General features: G+C 39.2%; 2 protein-coding genes across 8 annotated transcripts in view; one reads left to right on the forward strand and one right to left on the reverse strand.

Annotated features, from left to right (window-relative positions):
- rufy3 (RUN and FYVE domain containing 3) overlaps window positions 1-1,594 on the forward strand; it is a 70,360-nt gene extending 68,766 nt beyond the window's left edge. The window contains exon 18 of the mRNA XM_069925558.1: window positions 1,362-1,594. Coding sequence (XP_069781659.1) covers window positions 1,362-1,382 — 21 coding nt within the window. The 3' untranslated portion in view covers window positions 1,383-1,594. The remainder of the gene's footprint in view (window positions 1-1,361) is intronic.
- grsf1 (G-rich RNA sequence binding factor 1) overlaps window positions 92-18,045 on the reverse strand; it is a 59,080-nt gene continuing 41,126 nt past the window's right edge. For 4 of the 7 annotated variants that reach the window (XM_069925569.1, XM_069925570.1, XM_069925573.1 and 1 more), the window contains exons 4-11: window positions 16,950-17,120; window positions 14,860-15,003; window positions 13,251-13,389; window positions 8,076-8,254; window positions 7,338-7,450; window positions 3,841-3,976; window positions 2,166-2,249; window positions 92-510 (exon numbers count right to left, since the gene is read on the reverse strand). In XM_069925569.1, the coding sequence (XP_069781670.1) occupies window positions 485-510; window positions 2,166-2,249; window positions 3,841-3,976; window positions 7,338-7,450; window positions 8,076-8,254; window positions 13,251-13,389; window positions 14,860-15,003; window positions 16,950-17,120 (992 nt within the window). In that variant the 3' untranslated portion in view covers window positions 92-484. The remainder of the gene's footprint in view (window positions 511-2,165; window positions 2,250-3,840; window positions 3,977-7,337; window positions 7,451-8,075; window positions 8,255-13,250; window positions 13,390-14,859; window positions 15,004-16,949; window positions 17,121-18,045) is intronic. The other 3 variants (XM_069925572.1, XM_069925571.1, XM_069925575.1) reach the window with 1 other exon arrangement.

Below are 18,045 nucleotides of genomic sequence, written 5' to 3' on the forward strand. Positions count from 1 at the left end.
GGAACACAACCAGGGGACTAGCCAGTTCCACTGCTTTTAAAAAAAAACCACCAAAGTTTGATTTTGGAAAAAGTGAATTGGTGCAAGATCATCACCACTGAAGTCTTTATTTTAGCTGCAGTGCACAATGTATTTCACCCATAAGGTACAAGCTCCAGAGTTAGCCAAGTACATGAATGTTTGCAGTAATGTACAGAGCATGTAACTCTTAAACATTCCATTCTCACTGTTATGCAATATAAATTTGTTAAAATGCCTGAATTTATTTTATCAAGTAATGTAACATTAAAACGTGTTACAAGTGGCATAATTTGCAATACAGGCTACTGGGAGTACCAAAAAAAAAACAAATTTCCCCTTTGTTACTGAGTCCATCAGGAACTCTTAACAGATTTTGAGACTGCTTTGAGTTCCTGTACCACTTGTTAGTTTTACCTACTGTTTAGTTAATCTGTTCACTTCCAATGCCAGAGGAATTTCCAAATCAATGACTATTTACTTCTTCAGGACCTGGAACAAAAAAAAAGACAATTATTTCACAAGGTTATAACTCTGCAGATGAGATTAATATTGGGTGTCCTAGACAACTTTATGAGCAAGAATGATTGAAACTAGCTAACTGCTGCAACTTCAAAGATTTTGGCTTTATGTACATGAAACAATCTGGATGAACTCAATGTTTCAAGCCAGAGCCCTTCATCAAGACTATGGGGAGATGGTAGAATTTGAAAATAAGGTAGGTGGAGGAAGAGAAGTCATACCTGGTGAAGCTGGATGTGTAGCTTTAGTTAAATGCAGCAAATATGGGACCAGAAGGGGTTGTAAATGGGCTCTAAACTACCCAAGAACAACAAGGTCCTCGTGTTGTAGTTACATGAAACTTTGGTTAGACCATACTGTGTGCAATTCTGAACATCCCTTTATAGGAAGGATTTGGAGACTGAAAAGGGTACAGAAGAGGTTTACCTGGATTAAATGTATGAGCTTTTTTTCCCCCCAGGTTAAAGTGTCAAATACGAGAGGACATGCAGTGGATGGGGAAGGGGGTGGAGTTATAAGAAGATTGGTGGGGCAAGTCTTTCTTCCCAAAACAGTAGGTGCCTTGAATTAGCTACCATGAGTAGTGGAAGCAGACACCAGTGGCATTTAAGAGGCTTCTATATTCAGTACGAATATGTAGGGAATAGTGGGTTACTCATCAGGCTCAAGCAGCAAAATTTGAGTTTAAAATGGGCATCATGTTCAGCACAAACTACTATGTAAAATCGTCTGATAGTTACCTTGATAGTTTCCTATGAACACAAGTGTAAAGGATCTGTTTTAAAGGCTTCTAATAAAGTTATTCCTTGGACTATTTTTAGAGAAAGAGCCATTTCGTTTAGGGGTTCCAAATCAAGTTGAAGAGGACATTGCAATAAACTACTATGTAAAATCGTCTGATAGTTACCTTGATAGTTTCCTATGAACACAAGTGTAAAGGATCTGTTTTAAAGGCTTCTAATAAAGTTATTCCTTGGACTATTTTTAGAGAAAGAGCCATTTCGTTTAGGGGTTCCAAATCAAGTTGAAGAGGACATTGCAATAAACTACTATGTAAAATCGTCTGATAATTACCTTGATCATTTCCTATGAACACAAGTGTAAAGGATCTGTTTTAAAGGCTTCTAATAAAGTTATTCCTTGGACTATTTTTAGAGAAAGAGCCATTTCGTTTAGGGGTTCCAAATCAAGTTGAAGAGGACATTGCAGTAATTTTTTGTTTGTTGTATGAAAGCAGCACCGATTGCTGCATCAATTTCATGTCCTATGGTCATTCACTGCTACTTTCACGAGTCCTTGTAATGCAAAGCTGCACATAGTGAATTCTTGGGATTAACTAGACAGTGCAAGTACCAACCAGGTAATGAGATGGTGGTGAAGAGCCTACCCACATTATCAGGGCACATAGTTACAACAGCAAGAGTTCCTTATGTTTCCCCATGCCCACTCATGGCAGATGTGAAGAGAAACTAATCAAGAATTTGGCACAGGTTTGCAGCTCACAAAGGCCTGTACCATGCCATATCTCTTAAATCAAAAATTCACAGCAGAAAACACTTGTAATCTATAGAAAAAGCTCTGCTAAATCAGCCCAAGAAGCTTGAATGAACCTCTCATGCCCTTACCTTTCTCCTGATTTCCTTGATCGGTATGTCTGGCAGTAATCCCCGAGCACAGCGAGTTCAGGTAGAGTTCTATGTAACGATGTTCTGCATCAAAGAGAACCAGAATTTAACAGCTGCAGCAAATGAACCAAGTGGTTAAAAAGCTTTGTGCCTGAACTAAATTCAGCATGACTAAGTACATGAAGTGTACTGATCAGCTCAAATTACCCTCCCTCTCTTACCAAACTTAGTATCAACCCGTGATCAAAAATCTGCAGCTGTTTTCAGCAATCTCAGCAGTAAATGTAGAAAATGATTAAGGGTCTTGTGTATTACTCACACCACAGCAGGAAATATGGTGGCAATCAAAGCCCCTGCAATATTTTAGATGGTGGAGGCTTGCAACCAACTCACTCCTAAGACAGCAGAAACCAATTCATTTATTTGAAATACAATAAACTTGCTGGGCAAGGTACCTGGAAAGAACCAGGACACTGATCAGCTCCAGACAGTGGGACACTGCACACCAGCCTTGTACCAATTTTTTTTCTGCAGGATTGAGTAGAACGTGTATAAATGTTGGAGCTTGAGGACACAAAATAGGATGTGCTGAGAGGGAAGTGTAAAACTAGACATTTGACCTGGTACTCTCTCTCATGAATTTTTCTAAAATGTTTATTTCTTGCACTACTGCTACCCAATCCCAACTTCTCCCCTTTTTCATGATTATCTGCTGCCAGATTAAATCTTCCATCATTCAATTATGGGCAATTTATTTTTTTCCTCTCATTGATTTGGTATGGTCTCCCTGTGTCTGCATGGGTTTCCTCCTATCATTCTAAATGTACCAGGGCGTAGATTAATTGGGTGTAAGTTAGGCAGCACAGACCCGTGAGCCGAAATGGCCTGTTACAATACTGTACATCTTAAATAAAAATAAAGCCCCATTCTTCCTTCTCTCAATAACCTTTGATACCCTTACTAATCAACCTCTGCTTTAAATCTATCCAATGGCGGCCTCCATAGGTTCACCACCCTCTGGCTGAAGAAATTTCTCCTCATCTCTGTTCTAAAGGAATGGCCTTTTACTTTGAGGCTGTGGCTCCTGGTCTCCCACTAGTGGAAGGATCTACGCCATGTCCATCCTATCCAGCTCTTTCAATATTTGATAGGTTACAATAACATTTCCCTTCATCCTTTTAAACTCTAGTGGGTATTGGTCCTACAGGGTACAGTATTGTGAACCTTCTGATGTGTTGATGAGGAATTGATGTATTACATTTGACTAGCCGTCATTAAGACATTGGACTGATAAACTAGTTAGTAAATTCCTAGCTTTTGGTTTTGGGAAAAAAAAGCAATTTGGGATTCAAAGAGAATACGCAGAATCTACACCATACATTGGCAAAAGGAGATGACGGAAGAGGAGAACATGTTTATTGAGCTACAGTGAGCAGTGGCGATCTGGAACATGCTGAAAGACCAATCACAGTAGATTCAAAAGGAACTTTCAAAAGTGAATTGGGTCAATTCTTGCAATGGAAATAATAGCAGGGCAGTCCGGAAAGATAAAAGGAGATGCACTAGTAAGCATGTACAAGAGTCAACTTGAGAAATAGGCCAAAGGACCACGTGTCGTAGATCCACTATGAATGGTCTACCTTGGAAGGACTACACAATGGAGTAAGGTGCTTACGCATATGTGATTTATCTTTTGACATGGCAGCAACAGCGTCTTCGTGTGTGGCAAAGTGAACATCTGCCTCTCCAGTGGCCTTTCCATCAGGTCCGTATTCCACAATGATTCGCACCGGCTTCAGAGGCTGGAAAAACTAGAACAAAAACATGTTTCAGAGCAACCCTGCCCGAGAGGCTTGTTGGAGAATGCGCTTCACACACAATCCAAATGATGGCTTTCAGTCTTATCTGGCATTAAAAATAAAACACCAAGTTAATATTGCTGCAGCCATTCTCTGTTCACAACTCCTGCACGGAATTCTAACCCAGCAGCTATTGTTTTCGATTGGCCTTTTGTTCACTACATTATACATTGCCTTATAAATATTACAATATCACCAGCTTGAAAAATAAGGTGTATTTATGTTGGAAGCAGGATCTAATGTCGTGTTTAGTTTCCACCATAGATCAAGCTCTACAGGTGCCTAACCTTTTATCCGGAATCGTCAGGACCAGATGCCTGCCGTTGTTCAGGATCTTCTGGGTTTCAGAATCATTTTAGAATGGCGGTCCCTTTAAGCAAATGCAATGTTTCAAAATTGAACAAAATGGGGGGTGCAGGGTGTTAAATTAATTTAGATAAACAAAGACCATAATATCTCTAGCATTTTTTTATTTTAAAGTAAAACTTCAAAATAAAACAGGCTCAGACATTGCAGACATCTCACAGTGCAAATTACAGCTCAAACATGACATCAGAATGAACTCTTTAAAGACTTCTTCCAATCTCATCTGTTAAATTAAGTGGTTTCTGTCTAAGCAGTCTCTCTTTGAGTAACAGCCATAATCTCATGCTCACTGATAAATGAACGTTGTTCCATCCCACCAATTAACTGATCGCACATTTTAACCCTATCATCAATGGGCATTTTTTCCACCTGTGCACACAATGTCTTTGTCTTCATCACTACTCTCCTTGTGCTTATCGGTATAACACCATTTCAGCAATTTCCTCATTACTCAAGGAATGCACAGCATCATTGTCAATGTTCAGCACTTCTTCGATGTCAGCTGTCTCAAGTGTATTTACATGTTCTGCTGCAACACTTTTGGCATAGGGAATGAGGTTACGATCCTCCTCCTCGTGACTGACACGAAAACCTTCAGTCTTCACCTGTAAGCTCGTTTTCATCAAACATTGTTGACGGCCAAAGTCTATGCCAAGAATGTCTTAATGTTGCTTCAGTTATATTTTTCCAGGCATTAACAAGTCCATAATTTGAGAAGCTTTTTCACCACAGATTTAAAGATATTTTATACTGTGACGCTTTTTACATTTTGCAACCAACCATGTGAATATTCACACTCACCCTGAAGGTTCAGTTCTTCTTGGAATTTTCAAACTTGTTTCATTACAAGCAGACCAGTCTTCTTCGTTGTCGTACCCACTCAATAAGCACTTGATCAATATCTACGTTTTTGCCAATGCTAAGTTTTCCTTTTATTCATCAGTCTGTGGTTATCGCTTTCACTGTAAAACTTCAACTGTTCTTTGTTTCCTCAAATCATATATGGTGAATGATCCTACACCATAATCTTCCATTGGAAAATGCACAGCTACACCACTATTTAGCTTCCGCAATAACTCCTCTTTCTGCACAATGGATAATGAAGGACGTTACCTTTTCTGCATCTCATTGTTACCCATAGGGGACTCTGCAGTTCTCCTTGCCATATTCATAGGATTCACAGAGGCTTCTGACTGGTAGTATCAACTGGAGGGTGGGTGGCGATTACACTCGACAGGGAGGGGCTCTTATAAACTAACGATCGTGCTAATAAGTGACAGCGTCCAACAGGGAATTGCTCATATAAAATGATAATCGCACTAATTAGCAATGGCACACTCCATAAAGGGCTGCTTATTAGGCGATGATACCGCAAATTATCGACAGAGCGAGTTGAGCGAAGGTTGCATCAGGCCATGTTTGACACCAAACTCCATCTTTGATGAGCAGATGTCATCTATTGAAAAAAGTGCCTATTTTTGGAGTTGCTGCTTTTGAGAATTCCAGATAAAAGGTTAAGACACCTGCATAATTCAACCGCTTTTCACCTGGTTCCGCACTTGCCTCTGAGCTTGGCTACAGGTTTAAGTCCCAATGGGAAATTCAGCCCTGAATACATTCTGGCAGGTTGTTATAGTGGAGGGAATGCTGAGCTATTGGAGGAGTGATACTGTGGGACCATCCTTCAAACTTCTATTCTTCGAAAATGTAAAAGAAATCCCAGAAGTTCTCAAAAAGGATTGAAAATGGACTGGCAATAGGATGCAGAGAATGATGGTACAAAATTGATTTAGTGAGTAGATGCCTGTGACTAGCGGTGCTCCACCAGGATCAATGGTAGGAACCTTGCTGTTTGTAATATATGTGGAAGACATAGTAAGTTTGCAGATGACATGAAGATTGATGGAGTTGTTGACAGTGCAAGATGTAATCTCAAGCCGCAAGAGATATTGATCCACAATCTGTAGACAGCAGCATTGTGGGGATAAAGAATTGCCAACTTCTCAGGACAGAACCCTTCATCAAGCAGACTTCCAGTCAGAACTGTTGTCAATTCTTTTTATCTCCCACAGATGCTGCTTGTCCAGCTAAGTTCCTCCAGCAGGTTGTCACTCCAGATTCCAGCATCTGTCATGAGTGTAACCAGAGGGATAATGATGTTTTGAGCAGGAAAGATAAAGGGCTTTGTTCCAAAATGCTGGTTACCTTTTACTTCCTATGAATGCTGCATGACCTGCTGAGTTTCTCGAGCAAGTTTGTGCGGGGTCAGAGGGTTCCTAGAGTTCAAGTCTATAGATCTTTGAAGGCAACAACAACACATAAATAATGTGGTTTGGAAACCATAGGAGTCACTAGTCTTCATTAGAAGTGGCACTGAAAACAGAAATACAGCGTTTGTGCCCCAACTTTACAAAACTTCTGTCAGACCTCAGCTGGAATGATGTTTTTAATTCTGGTCACCATGCTGTGGAAAAATGTGACAGCATTGGAAAGAGTGCAGCGGTCATTCATAAGGAAGTTGCTTGGGATGGAGCAGTCCCATTATGAGGAGAGACTCCATTACAAGGAGAGACTGCAGAAGTTGGGTCTTCTGGTTGGGAGGTCATGATTTGTTAAGAAAAGGATGCAGTTGTGGCAAAAGTTAACTGGACAGAGGTTTGTGGGGTGGTGGGATTTAAAGATGCAAGATGTAAATGACTCAAGAATGAGAAATTGTTGGTGAGTTTAAAACTGATATCTGTCACATTGCAAGTGGCACTCACATGATACATATCTGGGTTAAGTGGGCATAATACATATGTTGGGTTGTACCAGTAGTTTCCCAAGTTATTCTGAGATAACAGCTTGCGGATACACATTGCTCACTGTCAATTCAAATATTTGTGATATGGGGCAAGTGTTACAGACAGTTAATTTGTTTTAAAAAGTGAGCAAGGCAAACACTTACTTTAACAACATCCTGTCCATTTACTCGAAATGGGAGGCCTCTCATATGCACATTATGCACATCAGATTTTTGAATGCAGTGATTAGATTCCAGATCATTTTTAGACAGCTGCACTATAAGAAGAAAAATCATAGCTTTGAGAGTAAAATGGCACAGTTGTTCCTTCACATCAAGTATTTTTGGTCATGCAGTACAAAACAACCAATCAGGATACATGCACTAATTTAGAGTCAGGTACCATGCAAGTTCCATGCATGTCACACATTTGAATGAATGCACAATCGGAGTTGTAGGAACTGTTCACAGGCCCAGTTTATAAAGTAATTCAAAAAGTGAAAACCTGTCCTGTATTTATGGCTTGAACATTTAAGACAAGACAGAAGATAATTGTCATTTCATGAGATCTCAGTTTGATTTCTTAATTCCAATCACTTGCCTATATTTCATGTCCATTAACACTCTTTCCTAACAGGAAAACCACAGGTAATAGAAGATGGACTTCTTTAAAGCTTAAAACAACAACATAATTTCCTCAATAACGGCTGAGTCTTTAGCAACTGATCAAATCACACTCAGGATTTTAAAAATCTTAAAATTAAATAGATACCACAGAGGCTGGTCCAAACTGTAATTGAATGAATTCTACAGACTGAGTGAGCTTTGAGAGTGGAAGGTCAGCAGAATTACCAGCTCCCATAATAGCATTTTCATTCCAGTTAAACCACCAGGGTCTCTCACCATTCTGGTCTCTCCCATCCTCCTCCATCATCTCGCCATTATCACCATTACTGTTTGCCACGTTACAGTTTTCACTGTCAGTTACAATTTCCTGTGCAGTGGGACAGCGAGCCATTTTCTTTGATGGACGGATATACAAACGAAGATCATTCTTAGTGCTTCTGAATATTTCAATGTATCTAACCAAAAAAAAACACACACAATGCCATTTGTTGTACAGTTATTTTCTGATTTAACATCATCCTTAGTAGTTAACTGATGACTGCATGCCCTTGACCCACCTTCCACACACACTAAGCAAAAATAGCTCACTATCATGCACAGAGAATTGGGAAAATTGGCTTTTGGACAAAGGCAGAATCTGAGTTCGGCAACACAACTAGAGCAACTAATGAAGTTCTGGGTTTTATTTCAGAACTAACAAAATATTAAAATCCCAACCCGTTTATTAATGACAGATGATAATGCCTCATATAGCAATGAGCTCTGTACTAGGCTTCACTTGATAACGAGTTCAGAATCACAAAACTGTCTGGTCGTGTCCCACTCACAGCAGCTGTTTGAATAAAGTGGTGGGGCCCAGAATGAAGAGCTGGTCGATGCCACAGGGACAACTCTCCTCAAGTGTCTTCCTGTCTTTGCCTAGTAGAAGTCTATCTTCATAAGTATTAGGTATATTAATAAGGCTTTATCTGTCAACTTGGGGGAGGTGATTAATTATGACAACAACACGGTTAGTGTAGTGGCTAGCCCAACATGTTACAGTTACTGGGGTTTGCGCTTAACTTTTGTAAGTTATGGGAATTACTTGATTAAAATGAACCTCGCATAATTAAAGACTACAAAACTGATTTTTTAAAAAATATCACTTTATATTTTACATTGTTTTATCTTTTAAATGGTGTATTCTTAGTGCAGCTGTATTAGTTAGGCATTGTAAGACTCAGTCAACCAGAAAATTCGCATTTCCAGCATCTGTGATCCATGTAGGTGCTGGATAATGGGGATTTTACTATACAAAGAAATAAATGCAATAAAACAATCCAGATTACTAGTGATCATATAGAACTCACAGCAAAACAAATGGCCATACAAATCTGCTGGTACAAGCCTCCTCCTTCACACCCAGCTAGCAGAACTATATCTTCCCTTGGATAGCTGTCTAAATATATCAATGTTATCTGCCTGAAGCAACAAACTGCACTGAGATGCAGATTATTCAGCAGATTATTCAGAGGTCAGAAAGAAGATTTGCCTGAACTCTCTGAATTTGGAACATATCTATGTCATCTAGTTTGAAATATCTAAAGTTAAGTATCTTTGTCTAGCTGATCTATTTTTTTTTAAATTATGCTGAAAATTCCAGAGAAAAGAGCTCAGCTTTTCCTGATCTCACTATTGTCAGTACCAAAGAGAAGCTTGTCTTGATGAATGATGGGGTCTTGGAACCCTGCATGATTATTTGGTCACATGACAGGGACTGGTCACCTCATCTCCAGACTTCTGCTTGGGCAAGGGTCTGCCAGAGTACCAGCAGCCAACAAAAATAGAAAACTCTGAAAATGTTCAGGTCAGGACACATCTGTGGGAAGAGAGATGGAATCAATGTTTCAGGTCAGAGATCCTTCAACATGAATGGCCACTATCTCCATTCCATTTGCTGCTTTTCCTTTGACAGACTCCACTGCATACATCATGTACACTTCCAGATGGAAAATGAACTCATTCTCAACCTTCCAAACTCAATATCGTGTTCAACAAATTCAGATATTTGCTCACTGCAGCCACCAATGACAATTCAGGAGTTCCCCATTCCAACCCATCACTTCCTTTTTTAATTTTTTTTTTATTTTTCACACTGTGAATCATGTCAACCAAAATATGTACAGACGTTTCTCATTAAATTTATACAGTGACCTTTTCTCCCTTTTTTTCCCTCCTTTCCCTCCCTCCCCTCTACCCCCCCCCCCCAAAAAAAACCCATTGGTATTCAACATATACAATACAATAAAACCATAAAACAATATCTTCACACAGAGGAAAATAAACAAGAAAAATGCGTCGTCTATTTATTACACACTGAATCTAGTCATTTTGTCTTCTTATCATTTTCATTTTAGGGGATGGAGGTCCTAGGCATGCTCTCTCTGATATGTTCCATGTACGGTTCCCAAATTTGTTCAAACATTGTGACTTTATTTTTTAAATTATATGTTATTTTTTTCCAATGGAATACATTTATTCATTTCCATGTACCATTGTTGTATTCTCAGGCTCTCTTCCATTTTCCAAGTTGATTTTATAAATTTTTTTTGCTACTGCTAAGGCTATCATAATGAATTTTTTTTTGTGCTTTATCCAATTTGAGGTCTAATTCTTCTTTATTTAAAAGAAACATCTGGTTTTTTTGGTATGCTATTTTTTGTAATTTTATTTAGCATCTGATTTAGAATAAATTTAGTAGCCTCTTCCTTTTAATTTGGTTATGTTTTCCATTAATGTTTATAGTCATATAGTTCAACATGGCCATCTTATATCTTGCTTATATTTCTTTTTCACCACTTCACCACCTCCATCCCCCTTTTCCCCATTTTCATCTCTTAATTTTCTCTTATCAAACTTAATGTATGACAACAATTTAAAACATAAAGTACCCCCGCGGTTCCCACACCCACTAATACCTTAACTCCAAAAGTTCCCTCCCTCTCTGAGATGCCCCTTATCCCTTGCCGGGCAACCACAACTCCCCTTTTCATTTGGATTGCGATCTTGCTCGCAGCGTCAACTGATTTTGCAGTGACGATTCTTCCCTTTTCCCCCCAGCCCTCCCCAGAAAACACTTTTTAAAAAAAACACATAACAAAGCTCTCTCTTTTTTTCCACCCTTCCTTCCTTCCCTTCTGTTTTCCCTCTTTAGTTCTTTACATATACATTGTTTTAACATTTTTATATATACTTTATCGCCTTTCTTCATTCTTATTCATCTCTTCATCTCTTCTTCTGTCCTGCAAACGTTTTGCGAATTCTAGTGCTTCCTCCGGATCCGAGAACAGTCTGTTTTGCTCCCTGGGTATAAATATTTTAAGCACAGCTGATGTCTTAACATGAATTTGTAACCTTTTTTCCATAAAATCGTTTTCGCTGTATTAAACTCCTTTCTCCTCTTTAAGAGTTCAAAACTTATGTCTGGATAAAAAAATATTTTTTGGCCCTTGTGTTCCAAGGGTTTATTGTCTTCTCTAACTTTATTCCTTGCACGTTCCAGTATGTTTTCTCTTGTCATATATCTCAAAAATTTTACTAAGATGGATCTTGGTTTTTGATGTGCTCTGTGAGCCTTTTCTATTTCCATTTCTTCCTGTATTTCTGTTGTTCCTTGGACCTTTGGGATCCATCCTTTTATAAATTGCTTCATGTCTGTGCTTTCTTCACCCTCCTTCAGGCCCATTATTTTTATGTTGTTTCGTCTACTATAATTTTCCAACATATCAATTTTCTGAGATAACAACTCTTGCGTCTCTTTAATTTTTTTGTCACTTCCTTCCAATTTGTCTCTTAAGTCATTTACTTCCATTTCTATAGCTGTTTCCCGCTCTTCCACATTCTCTACTCTTTTCCCTATTTCTGTCATTACCAGTTCTAACCTTTGCATTTTATCTTCTGTTCTTTTAATTTTCCTTTTAATTGCATTAAATTCTAATGCTAGCCATTCTTTTAATGACCTAATTTGTTCTTCAAAAAAAACTTTATCTATATTCTGTCCATCAGTTTTACCTTCTATTTCTCTGTGAAGATCTTGGTCTTCTTCTTCCCCTTCTGTGTCTGTGTTTGTGTCTTCTTCCTCTCTTCTTTGTGTCTGTGTCTCTTCTGTTTGTCCTGTGGATCTGCTTGCATCTCTTTGTCGGGCCTCTTCTTGCTGGGCCTCTTGTTGCTGGTCCTCCCCTCCTCGGCTACTCCTCTGTTGTGCCTCCTGCCGTTGATCTTCTTGCCGGTCGTCTCTCCGTCTCTCTCTCTCCTTCTCGACTTCCAGCTGAGCGCCCTGGTGTCAGGCGTCCCTCAGCTGTTCGCGTTGTGACTGCCTGCTCCTCTGCTTGGCCCCCCTCCCACCAGTGTCCTCTTTTTCCCTTGTTTCCATTGGTTGCGCACTGCGCACTTTTGTTTGGCTCTGAGAGCCATCTTTGAAGTCCACTGGCAGGTGAGTCACGACTCCGCAGGGCAGGCACTGACCTCTGTGGTCGGGCGCCTCTTGCCACCACAGCGTCCTGTTCTTTCGTGCAGGTAAGGCCTTCTTCTTTCTTCTTTGGCTATTTTTCTACTTCTTTTATTCCAGTTGTTTTTATTTTTTCCTTCTTGGATGCCATCTTCCTTCTCTTTGTAACTTTATCTTCTATTGTTTTTGTTGTGCTTTGTCTTTTTCTAACTTTTTTCCTGTTTCCCTGGAGAGAGCTGGTTTTCCCAACCGGCCACTACTCCATCACGTGACTCCTCCCATCTCTTCTTCCTTTACTTGATTCATGACACATCCTTTCATGTCTTCCCAGAATTGCTTTCTTCCTTTCACCTGGTCACAGATCATTCCTTTTCCCACCTCCCTGCCTTTCCTGCCTCTGTACTTGTTTTAAATGTTGATTACCTGTAAGAGGTTTGACAAAGAGTTATCAGGAAAGTCTGCAGACGTTGATCGTTTTCCACCTCCAGAGTGCATCCAGTATTTTCTGGTTTTGTCCAACATCCATGGTACAGAAACAGAGTACACCAGTCAGCTCTGCCCATGCCCCATCTCTCCACATCTACCATTTCTGGTTGTCTTCAAAGATCCTCCCCTTTCTCATAATCCAGACAATGGCCCATTGTTCTGACAATTAAATTGAATAATTACCCAACCAGCCATTTCCTACACTTAAGTCCAGCACAATTGGCAATAGCAGTTAGCACGATGCCGTTACAGTGCCAATGAGTGGCACTGGAGTTTGAATCCCACACTGTCTATAAGGGGTTTGTATGTTCTCTCCGTGTCTATTTTTCCCTGGGGGCTCCGGTTTCCTCCCACCCTTCAAAATGTATTGGGCTAATTGGGTGGCAAGGGCTCATGGGCCAAAAGTGGACTATTACCACAAACTTTAAAAAAAAATAAATTTACACTGTGCATGGTTAAATTGTCAAGTCATTACAAACCTAGATCCAATCATTTCTCGGTCTTTTGCTAGGGCTCTCTCTGCCATTTCCTGAGATGCAAACTGAACAAAAGCATCTCCAGTGTTTCTGCCACGATGATCTCTGGTTATAGTCACGCCATTTTCTACAATATCCAAACCTGCAGTTCATGAGAATAAAAGAAAATTAGTTTCAACAACTCTGCTAGTGCAACCTAAAAGCATTGTCCCTTCTTGGCAACCTCTTTTCTCTCTGGTGGCTGTAAGTGAAGTGAATCTGAACATACTTATTTCAGTTCCTGTCATAGAGTCATACAACATGGAAACAGGTGCATCAGCCCCCTCCAACCAAAAAAGTCCCACCCACACTACCCCACCAATCTGTGTTTGGCCCATATCCCTCAAAACCCATCCTATCCATCTAAATGTTTCTTAAACATTGCAATAGTATCTGCCTCAATTCCTCCTCCAGTATTTTGTTCCATACACCTACCACCCTCTGTATAAAAAAGTTACCCCTCAGGTTCCTATTAAATCTCTCCTTCCTCACCTTAAAAGTGCCCTCTGGTTCTTGATTCTCCTACTCTGAGCAAAAGACTGTGCGTTCATCTGATCTATTCTTCTCCTGATTCTGTACACTCACCCTTTTTATTCCTCTCACATAGAAGCACAACCCATAACATATTTATAATTCAACTCAGTTGGCACTGGTTATTATAGTTGAGAATGGCAGGTTCCTAGTGGAGCTATGCTGTACAAGACCTTGCTGAAGGAAGCACTGGTGGGTGCTGCATACTAAAGTGCAATTAGAAAATGGCTGTTGAAATACTGGACACCAAATTTAGATCATCACTCCCCAGGATAAGAAGCAACATCAATTGGGTTGAAAGTGACATGGGACAATTAGAATGTCACTATTTAGCAAAACATTAAAATCCATAATTAGCAACCATGGCAACTTGTGCCTTCCATTTTTCATGTTCCTCTGACAGGGAAAACTCAGCTAATCGCAAATCCTGGTCAAAAGCCACAACTACTTTCCCTCTGCCTCCACCCCCTTTCCGAATAGTTCACCTTTTTTGGATAACAGGAATCGTTTCTAAATACAGCCAAGTAGATCATTCTTAAAAAAAAAACTTGTAATACTGCTGGATATCCCAAATAAAAATATGGAACACTGCAAACATCAAGCAGCATTTGTCAAGAGTGAAGAAGAGTTCAGGTCTCTTCAGAGCGATGACCAGTCCCAGTGAAATTATCTGAAAGATTACCTGGTTCTCTCTCCACACTTGCGGCAAGACCTGTATGATTACAGATTTTTCTGCTTTTACTTGCGAAAATACACTTTTTAAGTGCATAAAGACACATTAGGGTGACTAATATTTACTGTGGGGAAAGGTGGCCTCAATAACATACAAAGTATCACTTTCCATTGACCAAGTAAAAAAATATCAGAAGCTGAATTAACCAATAGAAATTCTCAAAAGGCAATGTTATAAACTAGATAGAAGAAAAGTCTGTTAGGGTGTTGGAGGACCAGTACAGGAAAGAATTGTGTTGTGATGAGGCCATCTCCCAAATGTTTCTAAACCAAAGGAACAAGGGCAAAATAGTATGTAGAGTGAACAAACCAGCAAAGAAACGAATGATATCCTCCGTGATGCAGCTGAACGGAAGGCCCCTCAGACGCACAACACTGCCATCGGTCAGCTCCTTCCCACTGGAGTGGAGACGCTTCAGAAGGAAGTCCACATCACTGTTGCTTAGTTCAAACACTAAGACATTGAGAAGAACAAGTGGGTCAGTTAACTATTTGTAAAACACAACCATAATGAAAATTTAAAAAACACATTACTAAAGAAACTCAGCAGGTCAAACAGCGTGATTTATATAGCAAAGATAGATACATAACAAACAATTTGGGCTTAAGCCCTACACCAAGGTATTAAAAAAATGAGAGCAGACACCCAAACAATTTCCATGCCATGCATGGACCTCCTCCCACCCTTTCCACATCTTACCCATTAATAAATCCTCCTGTTTCTTTCTCATGCTTAAATGCACCTCTGGCAATCACCACTGGGAGAGCTCTCCATCATCTCACTGGTCCCTGCATATTGCCAGGTTAAGGCCAACATGAAATTTGGAGAAACAGTATCTTGAATTCCATCTTGGCAGTCTCCTCCAAGCGGCATCAATATTGATTTCTCCAATTCCCAGTAATCCCCTTCATCTTTACTTTCCCTGATCTCACTGGCTCCTTTTGACCTTCTCTTTCCAGTCCCCTGTCCATCTCACTTGCCCATCACCCACATCTTCCTTCCTCTAGCTGCCCATCCCTTCTTTCCTCCTATGAGGGGGCCTTTCTCAACTCTGCCCTTTCCCCTATCATGTCATCTCCTTTCTTTTCCCACCTGCATTCACCTATCACCTGACAATCTGTGTTCCTCAACCACCATTCCACTGTCACCTCCCCCCCACCCGCCTCCACACCCCACCCTCTTATTCAAGCCATTGCCCGTATTGTTGATGAAGAGTTTCAGTCTAAAAGTCGACTTTTTTTTCCATGGATGCTGCCTGACCTGCTGAATTCCTCCAGCTCTTTGTATAGTGTTCTCCTGAATTTGTTACTGTATTTTAATTTTTTTTTTAAATATTTTATTTTTGTTTTTACCATATGCATATCAAAATTTTCCATTGTCAAAATATATGAACATTCTATATGAATAAATAAAACTTTTTTCTTACGAAAGACAACAACCCACTTCCCTCCGACCCCCTTCACAGATTGAGAAGTGTATTCCATACACCAACAGGGCTTACAGTTGGATTTTAAAAAAGTCTTTATTGGGGAAATCACATTTTTATAATACCATCTTTTTTATATTTTATCCCCTATATAGTCCATTGTTGCCACATTTTTATAAATACATCATATTTGTTCCTAGATTATACGTGATATTTTTCACAGGTATACAAATGTTCATCTCTGTCTTCCATAATGCTATCTGTAGAGGGGAGACAGATTTCCAAGCAATTGCAATACACTTCTTAGCCACAGTTAAAGTTATTATTTACAAATGAAATTTGGAATTTAGTTAATTACTTATTTCAATAAAGTTGCCCAAAAGATAAAGCTCCATTGAGATAGGGAAAGCATTGTTATCACTGCAAGTTAATAAATCTTGGGTTCCCACCCGAATTTTATAAAGAATTTTAAAAATGTACTAATCCTCTATTTATGGAGGCATTAGGTCAAGCAGTCGCAACCCACGCTCTCTTGGAGTCCTTTTCAGCATCAATTATTAGAGTAATTCCCTAAAAAGTTAGGGACCCATTGAAACTATTATCTGCATCTCAGCCCATATCATTATTGATAAAGCTCTGGCAAATAAATTGGCAGTATATTTGCCTAAGTGAATAAATGTAGATGAAACGAGTTTTGTACAGAAGAGGCAGTCTGTGGACAATGTTAGCAGACTGCTCAGCATTATCCATTTGGCACAAACAAGGGATGAATTGAGTGTCGCTCTGGCCCTAGATGTGGAGAAAGCTTTGATAGTCTGAAATGGGACTATTTATTTAAAATTTTGGGAAATTTTGGACTAGGAGAGGTTTTTATTAATTGCCTCTATATCATGAGCCTAAAAGAAGTAATCACTAATGGCCAAATCTCATGTTTTCCCATTGTCCAGATCTAGTAGACAAGGTTGTCCAATACCTCCAGTCCTTTCCGTTCTGGCTATCGAACCGTTAGTGGAATCTATCTGCCAAGATCCAGACATAAAAGGATTCAGGGTTCTCCAGGAAGATGTTCTGATAGATCTGACAGACCCAGGGAGTTCATTACAAAAATTGTAGTTTAAATTGAATTTTTCTGGACTTTCTCGGGCTATAAAGTTAATTGGAATAAAAGCACAAAGTTATGTCACTTACGGGTGGGAATTACGATCATGTTAAAAGAGACTCTCAATTTAAGTGGCCGTTTAATATTAGGTATTAAGATAGATAATAACTTACAGAATTTATACAAGTTCAATTATCTTCCCTTGCTTCAGAAAATTGAGTAAGATTTAAATAAATGGATAACTCTTCCAATTACTTTGATTGGAAGGGCCAATTATATAAAAATAAATATATTGCCTAAATTACAATATCTTTTCCAAAACCTACCTGTTTTAGTACCACAACCATTCTTTCAGAATTTAAATAAATATATTAGGAAGATTCTGTCGAAGGGTAGTTTCACAGAGTCTCTATCGATAAATTAACCTGGAATTATGAACTGGGAGGATTAAAGCTCCCAAGACTTTAAAAAATATATTATTGGGCAATCCAAATGAAGTTCGTCACCTCCCTCTTTGACAGAGGAGACAAGTCTTCTTGGGTAAAACTGGAACTGCACAAGGTTGGTGAGAAGATAGCAGAAAATTTTATATATATAGATGGAATTCTAAATTACTATCTGATCCTAAGAAAGCCTCCTTACTAAAACATATCATTACAATTTGGAATAAACTCAATGGTCAAATTGGTGTTAGGAGAGACCTCTCACCCAAAACACCCCAAGCTCAAAATAAATTAATTCCATTAACAATTGATAATAAAATTCTAGAAACTTGGTCCTAGAATGGGATCAAATATAGCAAAGATTGTTTTGAGCAGGGGCAATTTATGACATTTGAACAAATCAGGAATAAATTTGGAGATTTAAATATATACATTTTCTTATATCTTCAGTTAAAATCTTATTTAAGGGAATCAGATTTAGGTACAGAAATTGATTCATTTTTCTGGTCTGACCTATGTTGAGACAG

Source organism: Narcine bancroftii, chromosome 3, assembly GCF_036971445.1.
Source record: "Narcine bancroftii isolate sNarBan1 chromosome 3, sNarBan1.hap1, whole genome shotgun sequence".
Taxonomy (NCBI): domain Eukaryota; kingdom Metazoa; phylum Chordata; class Chondrichthyes; order Torpediniformes; family Narcinidae; genus Narcine; species Narcine bancroftii.